General features: G+C 35.2%; 1 protein-coding gene across 1 annotated transcript in view; it reads right to left on the minus strand.

The window, feature by feature from the left end:
• PPFIBP2 (PPFIA binding protein 2) overlaps positions 1-22,548 on the minus strand; it is a 106,656-nt gene that overhangs the window by 81,166 nt on the left and 2,942 nt on the right. The window contains exon 2 of the mRNA XM_067296163.1: positions 5,500-5,594. Within this exon, the coding sequence (XP_067152264.1) occupies positions 5,500-5,563 (64 nt within the window). The 5' untranslated portion in view covers positions 5,564-5,594. The remainder of the gene's footprint in view (positions 1-5,499; positions 5,595-22,548) is intronic.

Genomic DNA, 22,548 nt, shown 5'->3' on the forward strand with positions numbered 1-22,548 from the left:
AATGGCACAGTTATTCTAACATCCCTCCTAAGAAAGTATGCTTGAAGAGCAATACTTTTAGATGCATTATGCTAACAGGAATTTAATTGCACAGAGACTACTCCTCCATAAATGTAATTTTAAGCAGTAGTACTGAATGTCATACTTCGACTACAGAGTTGCAATAAAATGTGGAGAAACAGTAGATACAGCTGTAAAGCAGATGACTTCTCACATTCTCAGGACATGCTGTTTCTGCCTCAGGTTCAGTTATGCCAAAGTTAATACAAATACCTATGATGTAGGGATTTTGTTTTGGATAAACAACAAACAGTACTGTATTTTTGGTAGGTTAACTTAAGCATCTAGTTCATGTCTATATTTTTGTTGTTTTATATGGACAGGCTTGTGTTATCTCCAGTCAGAGATAAAGAATTTAAAATGGCATATTTTGCTTGCAGAGATTTTTCCATTTTGAATTAGTCTTAACTCTTATTTTCAAGCAAACATCTAATTTCTTGTTTTACTGGAAAGGCAGTAATACATGCAAGGGAAGTCAAAGATCAACTTGATCAGTAATTCACTGTTTGCCCTTCAAATGACAGTATGGTCTTACATAAAAATTTTAAACATCTACTTTTGTAAAAGATTATGAAGTGTTTATAGGAAACAATTTATCAGTGCTTGTCAGCCCAGTAAGATTTTGCAGCATTGCCCTGTTTAGAGAGGTAATCCATCAGTACTACAAACAGGATTCAGGAGTCCTTGGTTCCCTCTCCTGTGATCAGACCACACTATTTGTGAGAAAATATACTTAGGATAGCAAGAGTATGGGAAGTATGTTTTTGGGACAGTAGCCCAAATAACTATAATGACCTTTTGCAAGGTTAAGCACTCAAAATTGAGGAAATTCCAAAATCAGGTTGCTTTGGCAACCCTGAATAAGAAATGAGTAGACAATGCTGCATCTGTGCAATCATCATGTACGTTGCCATGATCTTGATATCCTTTTAAAATAAAAAGCAAAACTTCATCTGAGCAGCTACGCAAGGTATTAACTTTAAGGCTACAGCACGTGTAAATCCCCTGCAAAATGCAGTATCAAATGGATGTAATGGTTATTCATGTCTACATGCAGTTTAACACCAGCCAGGACTTGAATGTTTGTAAGAAAAACAAATGAAGACTGCAGATAGCTGATATGATAGCTTATGGTGTGAATAAGAGGAAAGAGTGAACTGCTGCATCTTTTTAAAGATGTTAAAATGTTCTAAAACTGTTATTGCTGACAATAGTTAAGGAATTAACTAATTAGCTATTTAACAAAGCTGAGTAACTTCAAGATGGATATCAGCACATAACAAGTTATAAGAAATGTTATAAAATGAAGATAAATTTTTAACCACAAATTATAGTCAATGAATATTATGACTAACTTTTTACATTTTTTCTCTTTATTTCTTTTTCTCTTTATTCTTTACTTCATACTTACTGGTTCAAGGTCAACCTTTTTGTCTTATTTTCTCACAAGATCTTGATACATATTTTTCTGGTAGTTTTGACAGGAAGTTATATATTTTTCCATCAAACATCTGATTTCAAGTAATTTATTTTTTCATTTCCTTTTTCGTACCTCTGTTGTTATATAAATATGCTCTAGCTAATGGCTTCAAAAAGCCACTACTATATCTCACAGTACAATTTCACAAATGCTCACCTTTAAATAAAGCCTAGCAGTAGTAAGATAATCAACAAGTACTATAGATATATTATCTGCTTTGTTCAGGAAAAAAACCCTAAATTATTTATAGGCTGTGAATAGAAAAAGGAAATACACTAATCATAAATTGAATCACAGTCTATTAACACAATTACAATTTATTTAGAAGATACAACGATAATACAAACTACAAAATTTATCACTGAGCCACTGCAGCTGTTGGTGTTCAATTACTCTGATCTATATGGAAACAAATTGCTCATTATTTCAATTATTCCATTTCTGTCATCATTATTTCAACTGTAGTCTTTGCCAATTCAGTGCTTGAAACAAAATTCTATAAAAAAACCTGTATTACAAGTTATAAAAAATTATACATATTTACCATATAAAATAAATTTTGAATTTGAAAATACTATGAACCCTAATAGGACATAAGTGATAAAAATATAAAACCATCTAAACACACAGATTGAAAAGAAAAAGTAAGGACCATTTTCTATTCATTCTACACAATCACAAGACGCTTGTACTGCCCATCAGCTGCATGGCACCCAGTGTTTATTTTAAATAAGACTCCCACACATGCACGCACGCACACACACACACACACACACACACCACAAAGATGGCATTAAGTGCTATCTGTCTGGTCTGGACAATTTCAATCTCTTATGAAGCAGAACAGAAAAATCTATTTTCTTTACTTAAAAAAGCTGTAAAACTAGCCCTTATGTCCTGAAAAAATTCCGCAATGATGTGTATGATTGCTCAAGGGTAAAGCATGAGGTCAGTATGAAATCTTTTGATTTCATATTATTTATACAGGAATTCAGTGAAAACCTTATTCCACAAAAAATAAAATCAATAGGGGCTCAAATAAGGGTATTAATTTTTTTTAAACCACTCCTGAATTTTTAACCCAAAGTCTAATCACAGAACTAGAGATGGTTTAGTAATCTAACATACACAGTAACATGGGATAGATCTAGACCCTCAACTCTATTAGATCACAATGGAGCAGAAGAGCAACAGAAGAAGAAATCAGGTCCTCCCATATATACCGGCAAATAGATCCTCTGAGGAAAATATATTAAACTTGAATAAAATCTGGGGGTGTCTTAAGGATAATTTCCTCTAAAGACCTTTTGTCTTCTTGGCAGAGGTGTGGGGAGCAGTTGCATTTGTGGTACACAGCTAAGGCAATGAACTGAGTGTGAATATTCGGCCTCTCAAGAGAAAGAATTTAAACAAGCATACTTCTTGGATAACTTTTTGACAAGCTTTATAATAACTTTTGAATCTTTCAGTACTAATACTGAAATGTCAGTACACACCCATATGGGCCCAATAAGTAACAACAACACCCAGTAAGTAATAATTGCAGGAACTTTGGTTAAAAAGAAACTCAGTAATTCCACTGATCATCTGCTGAAGTTAGAGACTCTGGAGCTGTAGCAGACTATAATAATGTGATAGGAGTTTTTAGATCTTACATTTATTGTAATTATTCACAAAAGGAAATAATGCATTTTCAAACTGCTGTCAGAGAGAAACAGTTTGCTATAAACAAAAAGTAAAAAAAAATTAATTCATTAGGATTTATTAAAAAGAAGAATTACTCAAAACCTATACTCCTATAAAAGCACACATTTTAACAAAGGCGTAGAAGCTGAAGAAAGCAGAATGTAATGACTTGGTCAAACCACAGAAGGAGGCAATGTTGAAGTTATGCACATCAAGTAAAAAAAGTGTAGACAGATCTGACGTATGGGAGCTTTCTTTAGAGAAAAGCTCTGTTTAGAGTGCAAGTCATGCTGGCTAATGGATAAGTCATGTTCATTGACAATCACATTAGGCTTTTTTGCAATTTTATCCAAATAAGGCTAATCATTCAGCATGCCTAATTTATAAAGCTATGAGGGTGGGTTATCGGTACAGATGTACCGAAGCATAAAAGACTTGGGAACACTGACCTAGCTGTCAAATTTGATCAAGTCCAATGAAATTCAATTTCTTAATCTTTCTTGACAATCCTACCCTCATGCACTCTAAACACTAATACATTTTGTATTGCACTGAGATGCACAGTCTACAGAGAGATTTTTTATTTGGACTAACCAGAAACATGCATTAGCTCTGTTAAAATTTGGAGCCAGGGACAAGACTTAAAATGAGAAGGCTAAAATTAGGACCGTAAATCCGTAAATATTTGTAATATGTATTTTCTTGCCTAGTTCTTACCTTAAAGCAAACAAGCATGAGGCCCCAATCTAATATTTTAATAATACTACAGCTAATATGAGAAGCTATGATTGTTTTCTCATTGAAGAGAGAGAAATCCAGCCCTTTAACAGAGGTTGCTTTTGCTTGTGTATATATACACATACACTCAAATTTCAACAACTGACCAATGCAGACGTTATATACCTCTGGACACTTCAGTTCTCCATAGTAGTGATTAGATTAATGCTCATTTTACATCCTAGAACAAAGGTTTCTGAGTTCAAGAGGAGAGCATAGCTCTTCCTAGTGCCCACTCAGGCCTCGTTCAAAAGGAAACCTGTTTTCCATCAGCTACATAAATTTCCAACAGCTGCAAAGCTTTGGCTTAGCACTATATCAAGATATGTGTGGAACCTAGATAGAGTGAACTGAAATAGCACAAGCTCTGAACAGTTGATTTATCCCATTTCCAGTCTACTCTAAGAAGAATAAATATAATTTTCCCCAATATTTGCACAGTGTGGTATACATAAATCTGCAGTTAGTAAACTTTCAGTCCTGGTTTATTTCAGGACAGTCCTTCTGAACAAGTTTCCTACCTCATTTCTTCTCCCACCACATGGGACAACAGAACATTCCTGTTTTCCAGTCCTTCCCCAAATTGTGTCAAGAAGCCTACTGGACTGAATTAGAGTGAATCAAACTTGGATAATTACTCTGTTCCTCAATTTGAGGCAGATTGGAATAATAACCAGTATCCAAATATAGGCTCCAGCAGATCTCTCAGTCATACCAGAATAGGCAAGAGGGAGTTCTGGAAACACAAAGCATTAGTTAGAAGAGAATGACCAGAGCCGACTTAGTCATCCTGCCTTAAAATGTCTTTGCTATTCCTTGAAAAAACACAGAGTAAACAATTTTCCCACCCAATTGAACTTTTCCTTTACGTTGCAACTAAAAACAAGTAAAAATGAGATCACAGCCCTACCCAGATACTTCTTTTGGGAGAATAGCTCATACCAAATGGTGTGTTGGCACAAACCCCAAGGCTACTGAGTCCTAACCACAGAGATCAACTCCTCATCTTGGATGCTAGAATATTGAGAGAAGGATTTTTAATTGCCACATCATGAGAGCATCAAAAGACAGCAAATTGTGTCTTGAACCATATCCCTTTCTAGCACACATTTTTGCAGAAAGAAATTCATAGTCCCACTGCTGGAGGAGAATGCCATCAGGGAGAATTATACATTCTAACTCACTAGGACATGAAGATAACTAATAGCATAGCTATTAATTATTTATATGTGTATGTGTGTGTGTGTGTGTATGAGTGTGTACATATGTACATATATACACAAACACATATATACATAGGTATAAATTTGGATAAATGCTAGCCAGCGAAGGGGATGCTGCAGTCTTAGTGAAAACCATAGAAATTTGTCTGTTGTAGAGAAAGTGACAGTTTGAGAAAAACAATAGAAAACAAAACAGGAAAACTGTAGGAGGGACAAAAGACTAACATGGTTAGATCCCAAAGTAGATGGATGTAAAATAAAGCATAATTATACCTGCAATGATGTCATCCATCTGCTCCAAAGCTGCTTCAAGCATATGACTAGCGTCGGAGGCCATGATCTATTTGTTCAGACCTTTACTCTTCCTACTGAAAAGACAGATGAAAGCATATGCATCATACTAAAAATCAGACTCAATAGAAAATCTGTTTCACTGTTACACTGTAAATTAAGCCATGCAAGCAAAAGTCCACTTAGCAAAAATACAGCCTAATTAATATTAATTTTGACTTTTTGACTAAAGAGATTTTACTAAAGCCAGCACATGGAAACAGAAACAATCTCAAACACACTGGAAGCCTAGAATTCATCTACATCTCATTCTTAAGCAGAATTTTCTAAATTGAAAGTTGATTTCATTTCAACCTTCTCCACTGTGGGAAAACCATGAGAAATGCTGAAATTCAGTAATAAGCCCAATACAATGGATTTTTTTTTTATATACTAACAAATCAAAATTATTTGCTTCTTTCACAAGTCAAGAATCCTAAGACACAGGCTCTTCTCCATGATGCTGGTGAAATATTCACAAGGATACAGAGAAAGTTCATTCATTAATAACCTCCACGTTACGTGGAGTGAGTGTACGTGTCCTAAGCCATTATGGTCAACGCATATAACAAAAGTATCTGGAGCGACAGATGCAGAAATGAGAGTCAGGAACTACTACTTGCTAATTTCAGCTCTGCCACGACAAACTATACTTTGTCATAATGGGTAAGCCATTATTTAACTTCAGATCAAATAGATGTGAAGAGCAACATGAGAATGTCATATTAGAAAATGGAAGAAAAGTCTTTAGTGTCACCCAAGGCAAAGATTAATGTAAATGAATGCTTGGTTTTGTCTCTCCTTTTTTGTCAAAACAGTAATTTAAGTGTAGACAATGCTAAATGTAATTAAATTTCCCCCAAATGCATCTAATCTTTAGAGCAGCTGCCTCAAATGTTTTATTTAACAGTACTAGAGTACCATAAATTATGTTCAGATTGAGTGACCTTGAAAGTCGTAAGTCAGCTGACAAAGTTAAAATTTCAGAACACTTACACATGTGATCCATACTTTCAAGACACTCCCTTCAACTCTGTTGATTCAATTTGTTGATTTTGGTAGGTTTCCATCTTCTGTTGTCACATTCACATGCCAGTAGCTTAGCAGATTCACTAAATACATTAGAGATACCTGATCCTCCTCCTTAGCAAAATCTCTCCTAGTTCAAAGCAACCGTAACTGGCAGCAATCACCGCAGCAAAAGGAAATCCACCTTTGATAAGTAGCTGCCAAAGATGCACCTAGGCTACCTTGATCCTTTAGTTTATGTGGCAGAAAAGATCCACTCCCCCAGAAACCTATGGCCACCCTCTGTGTTGGTAAATCAGGACAGTAGACCAGCTCCAGAGTAGAAGGAAGAAAAAAAGTGAAAAATATTAGAAATAGCATAGAGTTTATATTGCTAGGTGGCACTGCATGCTCTTATTTGCATTGTAAGATTTTGCTCTGTGTGCCTAAAGCAGCTACAGCAATTCACATTTATTATTAAAAAGAAATTCAGGACTGCCATTCTTCTAAACTTCAAATATAGTATTTGATCATCTGTAGTGGAAAAGCTACAGGAAATACTGAATTATTACATTACAAACTTGACATTTTGGTAACAGCAAAATTTTCAGTCAAGACCTTGACATGAAACAGAAAAATTATTTTGTTGAAAAATACCACCAGATCTAAGTCTCCTATACCCCCTCAACCTCTACACTCCTCCTTGCCTTCTCATCTGCATGCACAGTATATTTGCTGCTTAACTGAATCAAACTAAAGTAAAACTGGCTGGTCAAACAATACATGATTTATTAATAAAAGTGCTTTGCTACAGAGTAATAGTGTAATACTACTTGCTTAACATCTTTTTCTAGACAGACCTGTTGCATGAGCTTCAGGCAAGTCTTATTTTCCCAGACACTCCCTTCTTCCAGTTTGATTGTTCTTAGCAATAATATGAAAATAGCTTCTTAGATCCCGCAAGGTTTCAGTTACCATTTTTGATCTAGTTCTGTAGAGGTATCTGCAGTTGTGGATTTTTTTTTTTTTTTGTAAATAACAAGACACCTGTATCAATCCCAAAGCATGGTGCATGCCACAAAAAGAATATGTATAGTTGCTGGCTTTTTAATTGCGATTCTTTTTGTTTTTATTTCTTGAGTGACATCAACAGATGCAAAACATCATGACTTATCTGCATCTAGAAAAAACATATATATTTTGAAAAGCAGTTTTTGTTTAGTCTTTAGCAAACCTGAAAAAGCTTCTTTATTTCTAATATTAAAGTAAAAGCTTTAATATTAGCATTAATATTTAATATTCTAACTTTCATAACTGTATCTAGATTAATTTATAGCAGAAAAATACAGGAACCAATTAACTCACCTTCTCAGGACTCTAAGGAGAGAAGAATACACTTTTCCCCAGTCAGTAAAAAACATTCATTGTTAATAGCGAAAGTTTTACTGTTAAGCAGACGTAAGTCTAAATTATTATCATCTGTTCTAAGCCACACACTCATAATAATTTAGAGCCCAACCCACAGATAAAGATATCGCAACTCTGTTTGTTATAATTACCTAAGTAATAAGATCTTCCAGGAAGTGCAGAGCAAACTGGTTTGAATGCTCTAAATTTATTTTACTCAGCTAGCTTTACCCTATAAACCCCAATCTAAGTTTTGCATTTCAAATAAGATGAAGAACAATCTCTGCTAGAACTGGTGGGTTTGCAGCCAATATCCCTTGCAAATTCCTTAACCTATTTTCCTTATGTAAAACTATAGCTTACTGTGCCAACAGAACATAATATTTAACAGGCATATTCACCAGGCAAGGTAGTCTTCATAGTCATGAAAAGCCTTAAATTTGAATCTTTCATGACTGCCCTGAACCAGCAGCTTTCCAGAGATAAGAACATGAGCATTTAGGCAACTCCTGAGTCAGATGTTTTTCAAGGTTGCTCCTAATAATGATATTGCCAATGTTATCAGTTGAGGAGAGGGGTGTGGTTTGTGCTAGGAACTCTTGAAATTCAGATCTTGCCTTAATATTCAACTCTGTGTGGCCTTCAGTCTCCTCTCACATTTAAAAGACATAGCTAATAGTTAAATGCCACCACCTATCTTTCTGGGATGAATAAATATATATATATATAAACCATTTTAAAGATTTAGATTCTAAGTATCACACTGCTTTGTACTTAATGGAATAAGGAAACATTAAGTGCCTTGGCAAAGCTTCAGAAGTCATCCATGGTTTTCTTAACTGCAAGATGACTCCTAAGGTGTAATGAAGAAATGTGCATGATTACCACCCCGCTTCTCCCCCAGCCATATGCTGCACTCTATGCAGTCACTCCACAGGTCCACAATTGCTAATTCATCTCTCTAACCTGTCTCAGGAATTTGCAAGACACCATCAAATATAAGAATTATAAATACATATTTGGACCCTCATCTTTTAAAAACTGGCATACCTCTCTAACTAAGTTAATCCTCAGCCCTAAATAACTATCTGCAGCTGCTAGGAATAGAAGAATTTCAGATGATGACTAGAATGCCAGCCTAAGGAACACTACTTATATAGCATCATTCAGGGCTATCCAGCCAGAAATCCTATTCATATTACGGCTTAAATTTCATTTATTTGTTAATATAGACACTACTTTATTTCTTTTTTATATTTTTCATTAAAACAGGGGGAAGGGTAAATAGGACCCTTCCTCTATTTATTACCACTTACATAATAAATAAAAGGAAATAATAACACTACAGAATTTTTTAAGAGTAACTAAAACAGGAATAAATAAATGAACTCCCTAGTTGAAAAATATCTTTTAGAAAGTGTAAAGGGTCCATGGTGGGGAGAAAGGTGGGAACAAAACAAAAAACTACCCACACCCACTAGAAAGAAATGCAGACTTCCCAAAGCTGCATAGAGACCTGAAGCTGAACCATCTGGAAATGGCAGAAGAACGGGGAAAGTTTCTAGCCAACATATTCCTGGAAGTGCCCCTATGTAGACATCCTTAGGCAGAGCTAGTACAATGCCTCATGATGGAAATGACCTATAAAACTAACATACGCTGGTACCTCAGTGTTACCCAGGCATTGTAGAACCACCAGGTTCTGTGTTGCCAATAAAAGTTAGAGTTGAAGGCAGAAAGAACTATGCCACTTAAACATATTTTATTAAATAATTTCAATAAAAATACGACAAGAACCGAATGCATTTAAATTTCCTGAAATCCGATAGTAAAATCACAGTCAAACATCTGTTTTCAAAAATAGACCCATTAGATTTGCAAATCTGAGTCAGAAATTAAACAGCTAATTTAGAAAGAGGAAAAAAAAAAGCACCCTTAAAAATACGGTAAGTGCTTTGGCTAATACTTTATGATACTTTAGAAGCACAAATCCCTCAGAGTAACTCCTCCACAGGACCCATGGATATCAACTTACAGTTGCTATTGGTACCATAACCGAATTTCCTGACTCATGTTTGCACCAAGTCTCATCCTTAAGTATAAAAGCTGACGCTGACAGAATGGCATGTGTAAAGTGAGATTTCTTCAGCTCCTCTCTACAGCAGTTTTGTCAACCATAGAAAGTCCTTTTCTCCTTAAGCTTTTTTATATATAAAACATAGTTCATAAAAAACCTAGAAAACACTTCATAATTTAATGTTACATTTCCTATCAGGTGCACAAATTCTTCATTCAGGTTCACAAGCAATCAAAAATTGGTTAAGGGTGTGGGGGGTGTGTGTAGGGGTGTGTGGGTATATAAAAATAAAAACTTTTCTCTGTTATACACATTAACAAGGGAAATTCTGTAACTTCTGATCTTGCAAATCTTAAAACCAAAATTGCATTATGCATTACTATATTAAGTGAGAAAAAAATTATTTTAGTTCAGTTGCCACCAAGCTAGTCAAATTTCCAGCTAATTAAAATTTCAAAACAACTCAATGAATCAGTGCTTTGTATTTAAAGTTCAAATGAGTAAAGCATGGTGAAATATATGTGAGGAAAGTTTCTGAACCAAAATGTGAGCATTTCTAGTCTTAGGATAAATGCAAAGGGAATAGTATACAGAAGTCAGACTTGGTACTACAGTTCACATTTAGTCATAAAATATTGCAACAACAACAAAAAAAAGTTGGGCCCCACAAAACCAAGACATTTAAAATAAACTGTGGGGTTTTTTTCTTTCCCTTCTGATATGAGATATTCACTAATGTCAAGGTCACAACTTCAAATTTTCTCGCATGAAGGCCAACAATTTAACTAGGTGTCAAGTAGGTCACTTAATTCCAGAACCTATGCCTGTAAAAAAGAAGAAAATCTAAAGATTGTGAGAGTTGGTAAATTCAAGCTGAGAAATGATATAATGAACGATACTGTGAAAGTAAATTGTTGCTCTAATAAATTGAAAGGTGAGAAATCATAATAAATGTAAACACAGAATTCATGCATGAATGAACTCTTTGCCATAGGGTATAAGAGAAGACAAGACTTTGAAACAAATTGAGAGATTAGGTATATGGAATTAACAAAAAAGATTCAAAGCTATACTCTGTAAAAATCCTAAGATTTCAGACAAACTATTCTGAAAAAAAAAAAAACCAACAGCAACCCCCCGCCCCCTTTTTAATCCTTGAGAATCAAGAGAAAAATTTCTTATTGGTCATAAGAATAGGCTTTTTAAAATCTCTCTGAAGCAGAGGCTTCTCAGCCCGGCCATGACAAACTTAGTGGATCAGGCCAATCCCTAATGGAAAATCCTAATGCTTAATATCTGTTTGCCTTCCTGCATTTCAATAAGTTTTATAAACAGAGATTGTTCTTCTAACCTACTAAGCTGTTATGAAACTAACTTAGCAGAATAAGCATTTACTAATGAATTTATTTTATTAAGCAAATAAGTGCATGTGCATAAATCCCACTATGGCTGCAGAAGCGTATATGAGCACTGTGAAACGGAGACTTTCCTTTAACTGTGGTGTGACTTATGCAGGTTCTGTTTTGAATATTAGTCTGAAAACATAGCTGTTTCATTGAAGGCTGCCAATGTTAAGATAGGGCCAGAAGATCTGATGCCTCAGAGAAGTGTATGGGGGCCTGATCTTTAAATCTGCCCACAGTGTCTATTTCCTTCCCTTCCTCTATGTGCACAGAGGACTATTTTAAAAATCAGCTGCTTTGCCAACATCAAAGAGCAGACACTAATCAACTGGCTCAGTCTTTAGAACCCACAGACCCCTTCATCCTAGTGCCTCCACTTTTATGTATCATTGTAGTGTAATCTAGACAGGTGTCCATCAAAATTCATATGACTCAGAGAGGCAGAGAATGGCTATGTCACTCTGTCACTTGGAACTCTGTCACCATAAGAACAGTCATGCTGGCTCAGACTAAAAGTCTTCCTGGCTCAGCAGTCTGTCTCCAGTCGTGTTCAGTATAACACCTGTGCAGGGTGATCAGTCTCGTGGTCTACCTTTCTTTCCCATCACTGAAACATTTTGTGCAGCAATTTATAAATAATTGGAAGCAGCACTAGACTGGTTTAATATCACCCACCCTGCATCTGTGAACACAAACATACTTAATTCACACTAACAGGAACTGATAATATCAAGAACTTCTGCATAAATTTAAGCCTCAGTAGCTATTTTGAGGAAAATATCTGTGGGAAACAGAAAGAAAAGACACACTTCTGCCAGAAACAGCAAACTCACCATAAGTGAATCTGCCTGGATTAGAACATCCAAACTAGAAACAATAAATGGGTCACTACTAAAAGCACCATATCCCACATCACTCATCTCATCACTGAAAAAAAAAAAATACATTCTATAGCTGTGTCAGTTTAATGTTTATGCTTATGAACACTGCTTTCTTATTTTCATTAATATTCAGGAAGGAATCAATATATCTTAGCAAAAAGCCATCTTCAGGTTTTTCCCTTTCTTTGACTGCAGAATTTTTATAACCAAAAGGCAAAAATTCTCCATGGCAAGTTAAATCCTGATCTAAAATGACACATTTTATGATTTTGCTCCTCCTTTATTCAGAATGTGGAATATCTAACTCCCTGAAGAATCTGGCCAGCAAGTAAGGAAGTAGCTGAATCAGACATTTTGCCACAGCTTATTTCTAAAAATCAAAAAACGGTATATTCTGCTATCATATTGACTTTCTGTACTTAAAGGATAAACACAATTTACTAATTACAAGAGAAAGCATTATACAGGGTGGCAGTGTTGCAAGACAGACACAAATCAGTAACTTGACATCCAGAAGAAACATTATATTTTTTTAAACTTTGCATAGGTGAGAGAAACTTGTAGCAGCTCCCAGCTAAAGAAATGTTATTACAGCTGGCAAGAAAAATGTGACATCCTTTATCCCTGTTTTGCCATCGGACTCTGGCAGAAATATGAATACCAAGACGACTAAAGACGATTCAGGAGCTCAATTACGCACCCACTGAAACCAGCAGCTGACTTGAGAGGGAACAAGAAGCAGCTGATAAATGAATGTGTGACCAGATACATAGGTCTCTCTGATGACTTGTTCTATGAAAAAGCTGTATTTGCTCATGGGAAAACCTGTTTAGCTAGGAAAGGATCTTAACAGCATGAGCCACACTGAAGGCACACTCAAGTCTTTAGCTTTCCTATTTCACTCTCATCTATGCAATTTACTACTGTTTCCCACTCTACTGTCACCCTGAAATAAGTAAACTTCAGGTAACTATATATCCAATTTTGAGTACTTTGTGCACTCTTCTTATATTTTTACAAAAGAGTTCTGTAGCACCCAGCATGCTGCACGAATCAAGTTTGATATATCCAATGGCACAAGATACAAGAGAAAACTTGAAGTCTATTGTTATATACAGCACCTTTCATCATCAAGCATGCTAAGCATTCTCAAGTACTTACCAACCACAATGGTTGCCAATCATTTCAAGGAATTTCTTCAGTTCTACGCAAATGTAAATTGTAGTAAGGTTTAACAGATACATTCATGGAGTGCTAAAGAGTTTAACAGATAATTACACATTTATAAGTTATTTCATTGAAAACTTAGATGGCTGAAGTGATTGAAGATACAATTACATACAACATTTTGAAATAAAAGCTTCTAAAACTCCATGCAAAATAGTCCAAAAGTAACAGTGATCTGTCAATTAAATTTGACTCCATATCCTTTCTCTTTTCTTAAATAAGACATTAAAAATTGCCACATCAGTCAATACAGAATCATGTCAGACTAAGCTACTGCATTCAGTCTTATAACATTTCTCCTCACCGGAAGAGCGTTGAATATGCAGTTGAACTTCTAGACAAATGATCTTACCAAATATGAAACTCTTGACTACTGTGTGACACTTTCTGTCAGACCCCAAAACTACCTCACAGAAGAGCATAACTTAAACATACATTTTATAGGTGTAGACACTAATGGCAGAGAAATAAACGTGACTTGAAGAGGAACACACATCAGGTTAATGGAAGAACTCTCTTAACTACCCTGTTTCCAATAAACCAAACTATCAAGTGTAAATTAAATAAACAAGTTTCAGTGTTAAATCATGTCATGAAGGGCAAATCAAACCAAGTTTATTTTTTCCTTGTAATATATGCAAGATATATAGGACTAAGCAAGAAAATGCATAGTCACAGTTCCATGCACAGGGATGCCTGTCTATTTGAATTTGCAAAACTTAAGAAGTATATACACTGCTTGCTGAAAGAGACTAATTGCTCAGTAAAACTGATTTCACATATGAATCTCCACAGCTATCATATCCCAGTTTAGTCATTTTGGCTTACAGGTTTGTTATCACATTTCATTCAGAAAGCTTTTAGAAGTTTTGCAAATGAGAAAAATGCCATTCTCACCACAAACAGAATGCAAGAGTTGGGCCTAGAAACAGACCCATTAATGAATTCAATATTCTTCCCTTTTTTATATGCATATTTACATCCTAACCTCAGGATGATATCTGCATATTGGTTTATCAACAAGGTGTGTATAAAGGATCACTTTTGTTCTCTTTTTACTGTGAATTCCCATTACTTTCAGGGCATACAAAATAGGAATTCAACCATTCTAATGAACACAGATTACAAAAGTCTTACTGTTCATGTTTTAGTAGTTAATTAAAATACTTATCTAAAAACAAATCTAGAGAAATCCTTTGTGATACACAACAGTGCAAACAAACATTTTCTTCACTAGCACAAGAGGTAATGGGGGAGACCCTGAATTTTAAGCTAGAGAAATGTCTGTGATTACTAGTAATGTATTAAGTGGGGGGAGCGGGGGGAAACAAACTAGATTGCTTCTTGCAGATACAATGGCAAAGAAAGGAAGCTTCTCTCTCCCATATAGCACAGCCCCCAAACCAAATACATTCAGAAGACACCTAAACATGTTTTTGTCTTCAGAGTTTCTGAGAATGATTAAATGGCTAAAAGCCCTCCAATAAATGCATCCCATTTAAGACCTGTACATGTGAAAACTAATGGCAACAGCCTCCGGGCTTTCTATGTTTATACAGGTACCTCCCTGCTCTCCAATTTCATTGCCTCAGTGGAGGTAGCATAGATGATCTATTTTGCAAGGCCAGATCTATTTTAGTTAAGAAGCATATATGCATAAATTTAATTATTTTCTCATTGTATCATTCTACTGTTCCCTTTCTCCTTCCTTGGAAGCATAGCTCAACACTTTCCAAGTCAGTCAGCTGTTCAAAAAGGTAAAATTAAACAACAGGCAAATCCTCTTTTTGCAACAAAAGTCATGACATCTTGTAGGTTCTTTAATTTCTGAATCCTGTTCTACTTGAAAAGCTCCATTTTACCTACTTTAAAAATGACCATTTTAGGCAAGTCTCTCAGGATAGTGCTACTGATAGCACAGCTCCACAAGTCTGCATGTTTGTCATTATGGGTCAGGTAGCACAGCAGCAAAAGCTCTACTAACTATTCTGCTCTAAGCACTCACAGAATTTTTAACATGGTCACAGCAGAAATTTCTCTTCCATTTTCAGTTCAGACTCAGAATCACAACACTGTGCAATAGCGGACTTATTCTTTGCAAAGAGAAATGCCACATGATTTTTAATTAAAGTGTTCTTCACAGTTTTAGTAAGAAAAGTATTTTGAAAATCAAATTTGCGAAGGCAAATAGCAATGACCAAGAAGTATTTGGCAAATTAAAGCCCACACTAAAATCTGTACTACTGTGTTACTTCCAGTCCTACAAAAAATTCTTAAGATTGAAACAAACTGAAAAATTACAGTTAATGCAAATGCTACAGTATAATTGTATATGAAGCAATACATTGTTATAAAGTTAGTCAAATTTTACTGGCTCTGAAGTAGATGAATTAAAAAGCTTTGTACTGACACAGAAGATAAATGAAACAGAATTCTTATATTACTTTAAAGGGTCTGAATGTCGTTACAGCACGGCCAGAAGCCCTCAGGTACAGAGCTACAGTCCCAAACAGTAATGATACCTAAGGGGATACTTAGAGTCAGGCTCTCATGCATCCTGTCTCACTTTAGAGTGCTTGATGTCAAAACTCAGAGCAGCTTTTCAGAACTGTATGAAAGGTTTACTACTCATACTTGGTCCTATTGCAAATAAATGTATGCAGTTTGTTGAAGTAATAACTTAATCACATATTTTATTGCTTAATCACAATGCCTCTATAGGGATCTATTCAGTAAAAAGACCACAAAATTAAATGATTTCATGTTAATGAGCTTGCAACAACCTTAACAGCTATCAGCTGATTATGACAAGCTTTTCACAAGTTTCTTGTATATGTGGCCAAGGGACAGTGCATAAAATCAAAAACAGCAGAAAAAAAGATTGAACAGCTACTCAAATTACTGGATGGAATTAACTAAGTGTTCCTTCTATTACAGGATACAAAAGGAAATCAAAGTTCACTGTCAGTTTCTTCAGACTGAGTTTATTTCATTTTGCAGAAACTCCTTCAAAGCCTGCTCTTATATCAGTGATCATGACAACTTTAGACTAAAGAACTAACTTTAGACAAAATTTGTATGTAAAATCTGATTTGCTACTATATTTAAGAAAAATTTAGTTGACTCTGTTCTGTAGCTTCAAGAACTCCAAGTGGAGATATTCATGAGAGTTTTATTAATTCTGAAAAATATATCCAGCTTTTTGCCACATGAAGAAAATGAGGCTATGTTAACAAACACTAAACTACTGCTCTGTCACGATGAAATTATTTCTTCTCTAGTAGTCCTTACTGATAAGTGATAGTTTAGCTCCATGACAGAAACAGTACAGTTTATCTGTCAGTTAACAAAAGTAAATGAAAACCATTTGCTGTGGAAATGATATTCACATGCAGCCTACCTAGCATCACAGTTTTATCTGTCTTAACTCATTTGGAACCTCTGTATCTGAGGGTCCAAATCTGGGTTTTCAAAGGAAGTGAGCAGCTACTAGTCCCACTCTTCTCTATTAGCCCTCAGATACTCCAAATCTCTGATTAAATCAAAGATTAACAATGACTGGTGAATCCAAACCAGGTTCTAGAGCATGAATTCCCTCTTGTACCAAAAAAAATTGTTCACTTTAAACATAACCTCCTCTCCCCCCACGTTAAATAAATGCAACCTTACTTCTACAACCTTTCCTTTTGTGAGTAGTTTATTCTTATGTGAAGTGAGCGCAAGCTGGGCTTCACAACCTACAAACCAAGCCGAAGGTGCTACCAAATTTCTTAATTAGAGAGTACAAACAAAGCAAAACAGATTATGACCACAATTTTTGCAACAGTTTTCTGATCTTTAGCCTAGCTTACAACTATTAGGAAATGTAGCATGCACTGGACAAAGTCCAGGTGAATAACTGTTGCAGACTATTAAATACTTTTCACAACACTACCAAATGTTCTGCAATGCAGGCCAGAACAGATTTTTTTCCTTGCACAATAGCTTGTTATAACAACTCTCCTTTCTTCTAGTAACAAAGGGTTCTATTGCCATTTTCCCTTTGTACATCTGAAGTTTGGCAGATGAGACTGTAAATTTTTCTTTGCTGTTTCATGTAAGATTACTACTTTGGATATGTTCAGCTTCCTATATTGAAGGAGATTTTAATTCCTCATTCAAGAAACAATATGCAACAGTTTAAAAAACATTTAACTAATCATTTATGTTTTTGACTCTCAGATTTTCAGGTTTAATATAATCCATATTAACACTAAAATACTTTGTATATATACTTTTCTTTATGAAAAGATGGACAACTACTTTCAGGAAATAAAATCAAATTATTTGCCTCATTATTTTTGATTTTTTTTTCAGATGCAATTAACACATTCTTTAAGAGAATTACATGTCTTGCTTTCATTGATATTTTACAATCAGACTATGCTTCTAGTCCATACAAGTCACTCCAAACATAATTTTAATATTTTTACTTATTCCCTTGAAATAATTATTTGATGTAAAATTATTATATTTTACAAAAATGTAAAATTTAATGTCAAATTATTGCCTCTTACAAAAAATGTTTATAAAGACCCCACCCACACAACCCCCCCATAAAATCTCAAAAAGCATAATCAGGTTGTGCAGCACTTTGCAAACATAACATTTGCATGTTATACATGTATTTTAATTCCAGCTGGTTTCTGTCTCCCCTCCCAGCCCCCACCAGCAAGTACCTTTAATGCACAGTTAACAAGAGTAGCTGGGATCCATGCTTGAGTATCTGCGTTAAAGCTCTTCCTGCATTACCTACAGTCTCACTGTTTCTGAGGTGGTCAATTCATGGCACATTTCAGGATCCAGTGATTTATTTCAACATCTTTTCTGCTAGTCTATGGGGTGATCATAAATCTGCTCTTGGAATTGTTTAGGGAGTGATGGTAAGAACAGTGAAAGGTGACCCATTTTTATGCAATTTTTCAGTTGTACCCTCACCGCAAAGCACAGAGAGAGGTTACAATCATTACTAAACCAAAGCCCATATTCTAACTTCATATCTGAGGTCAGGCATAAAAGCCTGATAAAGAGGTTTTCCTGCATGAAGGAAAGGTACAGAATTAACACTAAATTTCAGGTAAGACTTCATATTAACTATACTGTGAAAACATCCCTTTATACCTAATGAGAATCATTATATGAAGCACATGGAAGTGTTGTAAAAGCTGGTTACTGATAGTACAGCTTATCACAGGCTGAAATGTCACCAAGGCATTGAATATATACTACAAAAATGATTTAAAACAAAATTTCATTATGAACTCTGGAGTGATATTACATTTTAAATAAAAGGATGAAAAAGTCTTATGAAAAAAGATTAATACATCTCCCACCTAATACTGATCACAGTGAATGTCATCTACTGAAATGCAGAAATTTTATCTTCCCAGGATGCTTAGTGCTGGTCTCTTATCTGTTTAAGATATTGGATTTACCTCTCCAAAGTCTTTGCTAGAAAAAGTTTTAAAATACTTCAGTTTAGGAACTGATTGGATTACAAACATTAGTTTATGATCATCACAGAACCTAATTTATAAATCTTACTGCAAAATCACTAGAATAAGATATTCTGATTATGTATTATTAAAACAGATACTACCATCTGCACTGTACTGGAATAAAACTGTGATTCACTGTGTTCCAGGGACTCTTGGGCAAATATTTTCCCCTGTCAAACTAAAACTTCCGAGATAAACTTTGGGTAGAAATCTGTGCAAATGGGAAATAAAACTGTATCTTTGTATGAACAGTACAGACACAAGAAGGCATCCCCAGCTAAATCATCTTTGAATTTGGAGACCAACTAGATTTGTTTTCAGAAGGGGATAAAGTAAAACACCAGTTCCAATACTGTCAGTGATTGAAATTCAGATCGAAATTCAGCAGCGTAGACTTATCTGTAGTAATTACTTTAAATGGCATACAATCTGTTGATCTTAAGAGTATGAAGACATAGTTAGCAAGTGAATCATTCTCTATGAATATTCATATAACTTACACCACTGCTCTGATGAAAACAAGACTCACATTCAGCATTTAAGGTTACAGATAAGCAACTGCTTGAAACAGAGACAGGCTTTGGACCTGTCTTTCCCTTGCCATGCAGTATGTCTTGACTTTAAGCCCTCAAACTCATTCTACCCCTCCAGCCTAAATCTAGATTTTGCTGGAAGAAAATGAGGCCTGGTGATTTGTTTTTTCCAAGTTCACATCTGCTTCAGGCAACCAACATCAACTTAGCGCCACATTCCTGCATGATCTGCAAAAGACCTCTTGTACAATCAACAATTCATGCTCTGTCATTGCAACTTTCTCAAAGTCAGATTCATCGTTTACCATTCCAGGCATGTTATCTGTCACGTTCTATATGGTCACCATTAGGCTCTCACATTTTTTCCCATCTATAAACTAGGAAGGAATCTTCCCCTGTATTCAATCCTCTACCTTGATCTTCAGTTACTTAAGGTTTTTCCTGGCTGATTTAGCTAAACAGATCACTTACATATATATACATATATATTTTATATATCACACACAGAACTGAGAAGAACACTTGTTTCTTATTAGTAGGCTTTCCATTTGTCTTCTTTCAGAAAAATTTAATAATGACATACAGCTGTTTGCCTAGCTACTTGTCACTTTTACAGAGAAAATAAGAAGAGCCTAGAACAATTATTTCTCAAAAGAAGCCACAGGGCACCCCATTAGTTTGTTGATCATCTGGCTGATAGCCAATTTTCTCCTGTCCACTCTGATTCTGGTAGATTATCACTTTGATGAAAGTCATGATAAGACTAATTTTGGAGAGAATCTTCATTATGTCTTGTACAATTTGAAATACCAGTATTAAAAGCTTTAAGAAAACATGTATTCGTACACTGTACATCTGCGCCCCTTCCATTTTTCCATACAAATATCAAGGAGTATGTGATAGTGGTCTTTTAGAGGATGCAGATTTTCACTTTACTGGTGGGAGGAGGAAAAAAAAACCTGCAAGAAAATAATCAAGAAAAAACAACAGAAAAATATCTAGAATGTCAGAAACTATTTTCAAAATTTATTCTGTTACTGTTGCAAACTTTCACTGTGATTCCTTCTATGAATTGAAACATTTCTCCATGCCTTTCATTTAGGATACCTTATTACTTTACAACTATCACAGCAGGAAACAGACCTAGGTTCAGTACATTTAGGGACCTATTTAGAAAATAATTAAACTGACTCACACTCCCAACAAGAAATCTAAGAAAAAATTCAGAGTGGGAGACCACTGGGTCCTTCAAAATGAATTCTTTGTCACAGGTAAGAATGGCACACTCTTCAAGATTATGCTGAAAGACGTGTCTTAAAAAAAAATTTTTTTTTTGAAACTGTATTATATTTTGATGAATCCTGGAGGCCAAATAGAGAAACTTCATGTTAGTATTGTCTATCCAAGTGAAGATCCTATCAGAGCATTTTCCCTTTCTTACCAGGAGGAAAGTATACAGCTCTTTTCCCTCAGCAGCTTTGGGTCACAGATCTTCCACAAATACTAGTAAGCTACACAAAATTCATAACAATCTTGCCTTATAGATGATCAAATTAGAGTTTAAAATCCAGGTTATCCTTACAGCCTTTTAAACCACTGTACTGTAACGTGGCACATGCTTAGTATAAAACAAAATCCACAAATTGACCTAGAATGGCAACAGTGCCATTAGTATTTCTCTTTATGTTGCTTCTAGAAAGGAATTATCTTTGCAATTAAACTCCTTGGTTATCAAGGTTCTCTGCAACAATGCATTGCCAAGTAAAAGCAAAGCACTATCAGCAAATGGTTTTATAGCAAATAAATAAATCACATAAAGATGTAGGGAAACAAAAGAAAAATAACTGTAATTTTACAAGGCTACAAGAGACTTTAAATAAAAATATTGAGTTAAAACATATAGACAGAGGCATCTAGCTACAAAAGGTGCCTTTATTTTGTTGCTTAATGTGTATCTATTTAAAACAGAAAGAACTAGAAAATATTGTACAGTCTAAAGAGGAAAAAAAGAAATCAAGCTGTCGCAGTTTATCAAAGACATCTTATCACCTCAAAGCTGGTGCTGAGACAATGTTAAAAGAATAGATTGTCCAAGGTGGAGGTAGGAGGAAAGTCTCAGTTTCTTCAGCTCTTTAAAGTAACAGGTGAGTTGACAGAATGGAAAAAGACAAAGGCAAACTGGAGAAAGTTTACAGAACTTAACCCCCCCCCCCCCAAAAAAAAAAAAAAGGTCAGGGCCTAAACTTGCAGATTTTCAAGTGATCAAGTTACTGTACCTAAATGATTTCATACCCATCTACTGAGCCCTGGTAACTGGTCAACTACAAACCCTCTATCATCAGCAGTTGCTGACTAAGCATTAGCTTACGACAATTTAAAGATTATATTTTAAGAAGTTGATTCTACTCAGCTCTGAGGAATGGGTGGCAAAGGAAGATGATAACCATCTCCAAAGATTTGCATGATACAACCTCAATAACAGAATGCTTCCCAAAGTGATTTTTTAAGGTTCTCATCCACTGCCCTAAACAACATCATGTTTTACTGCATCACTATTTCTACACTGCTAGTTATTTTTTCGGAAAATGCAAAAAAGCCTTGCTTGATGTAGTAAATTGAATGATAACATATTCGTACTTATGCTGAGTGATCATTATGAAACACATTTCCTTATGCTTCATTTCTCCACTTTGATAAATACTACATCCTCTGAATCGTACTATGGACATCTAAAGCAAGGGGATGGTTTCATCCTATTCTTGTAAATATCTTTGTTCTGGGGGAGCCTTTGCTTTCTAGCAAAGCCCCATTGGCAGTCTGCATTATCTGTGTGAGATGGTCCTTTGCTAAGCTTACAATGTAGAAGTCCTCATTTGTTTGAGCCAAAAAATAGATAATTTAAAAACATATTTTCCCTCC

The sequence above is a fragment of the Apteryx mantelli genome, chromosome 4, assembly GCF_036417845.1.
Source record: "Apteryx mantelli isolate bAptMan1 chromosome 4, bAptMan1.hap1, whole genome shotgun sequence".
Classification (NCBI taxonomy): domain Eukaryota; kingdom Metazoa; phylum Chordata; class Aves; order Apterygiformes; family Apterygidae; genus Apteryx; species Apteryx mantelli.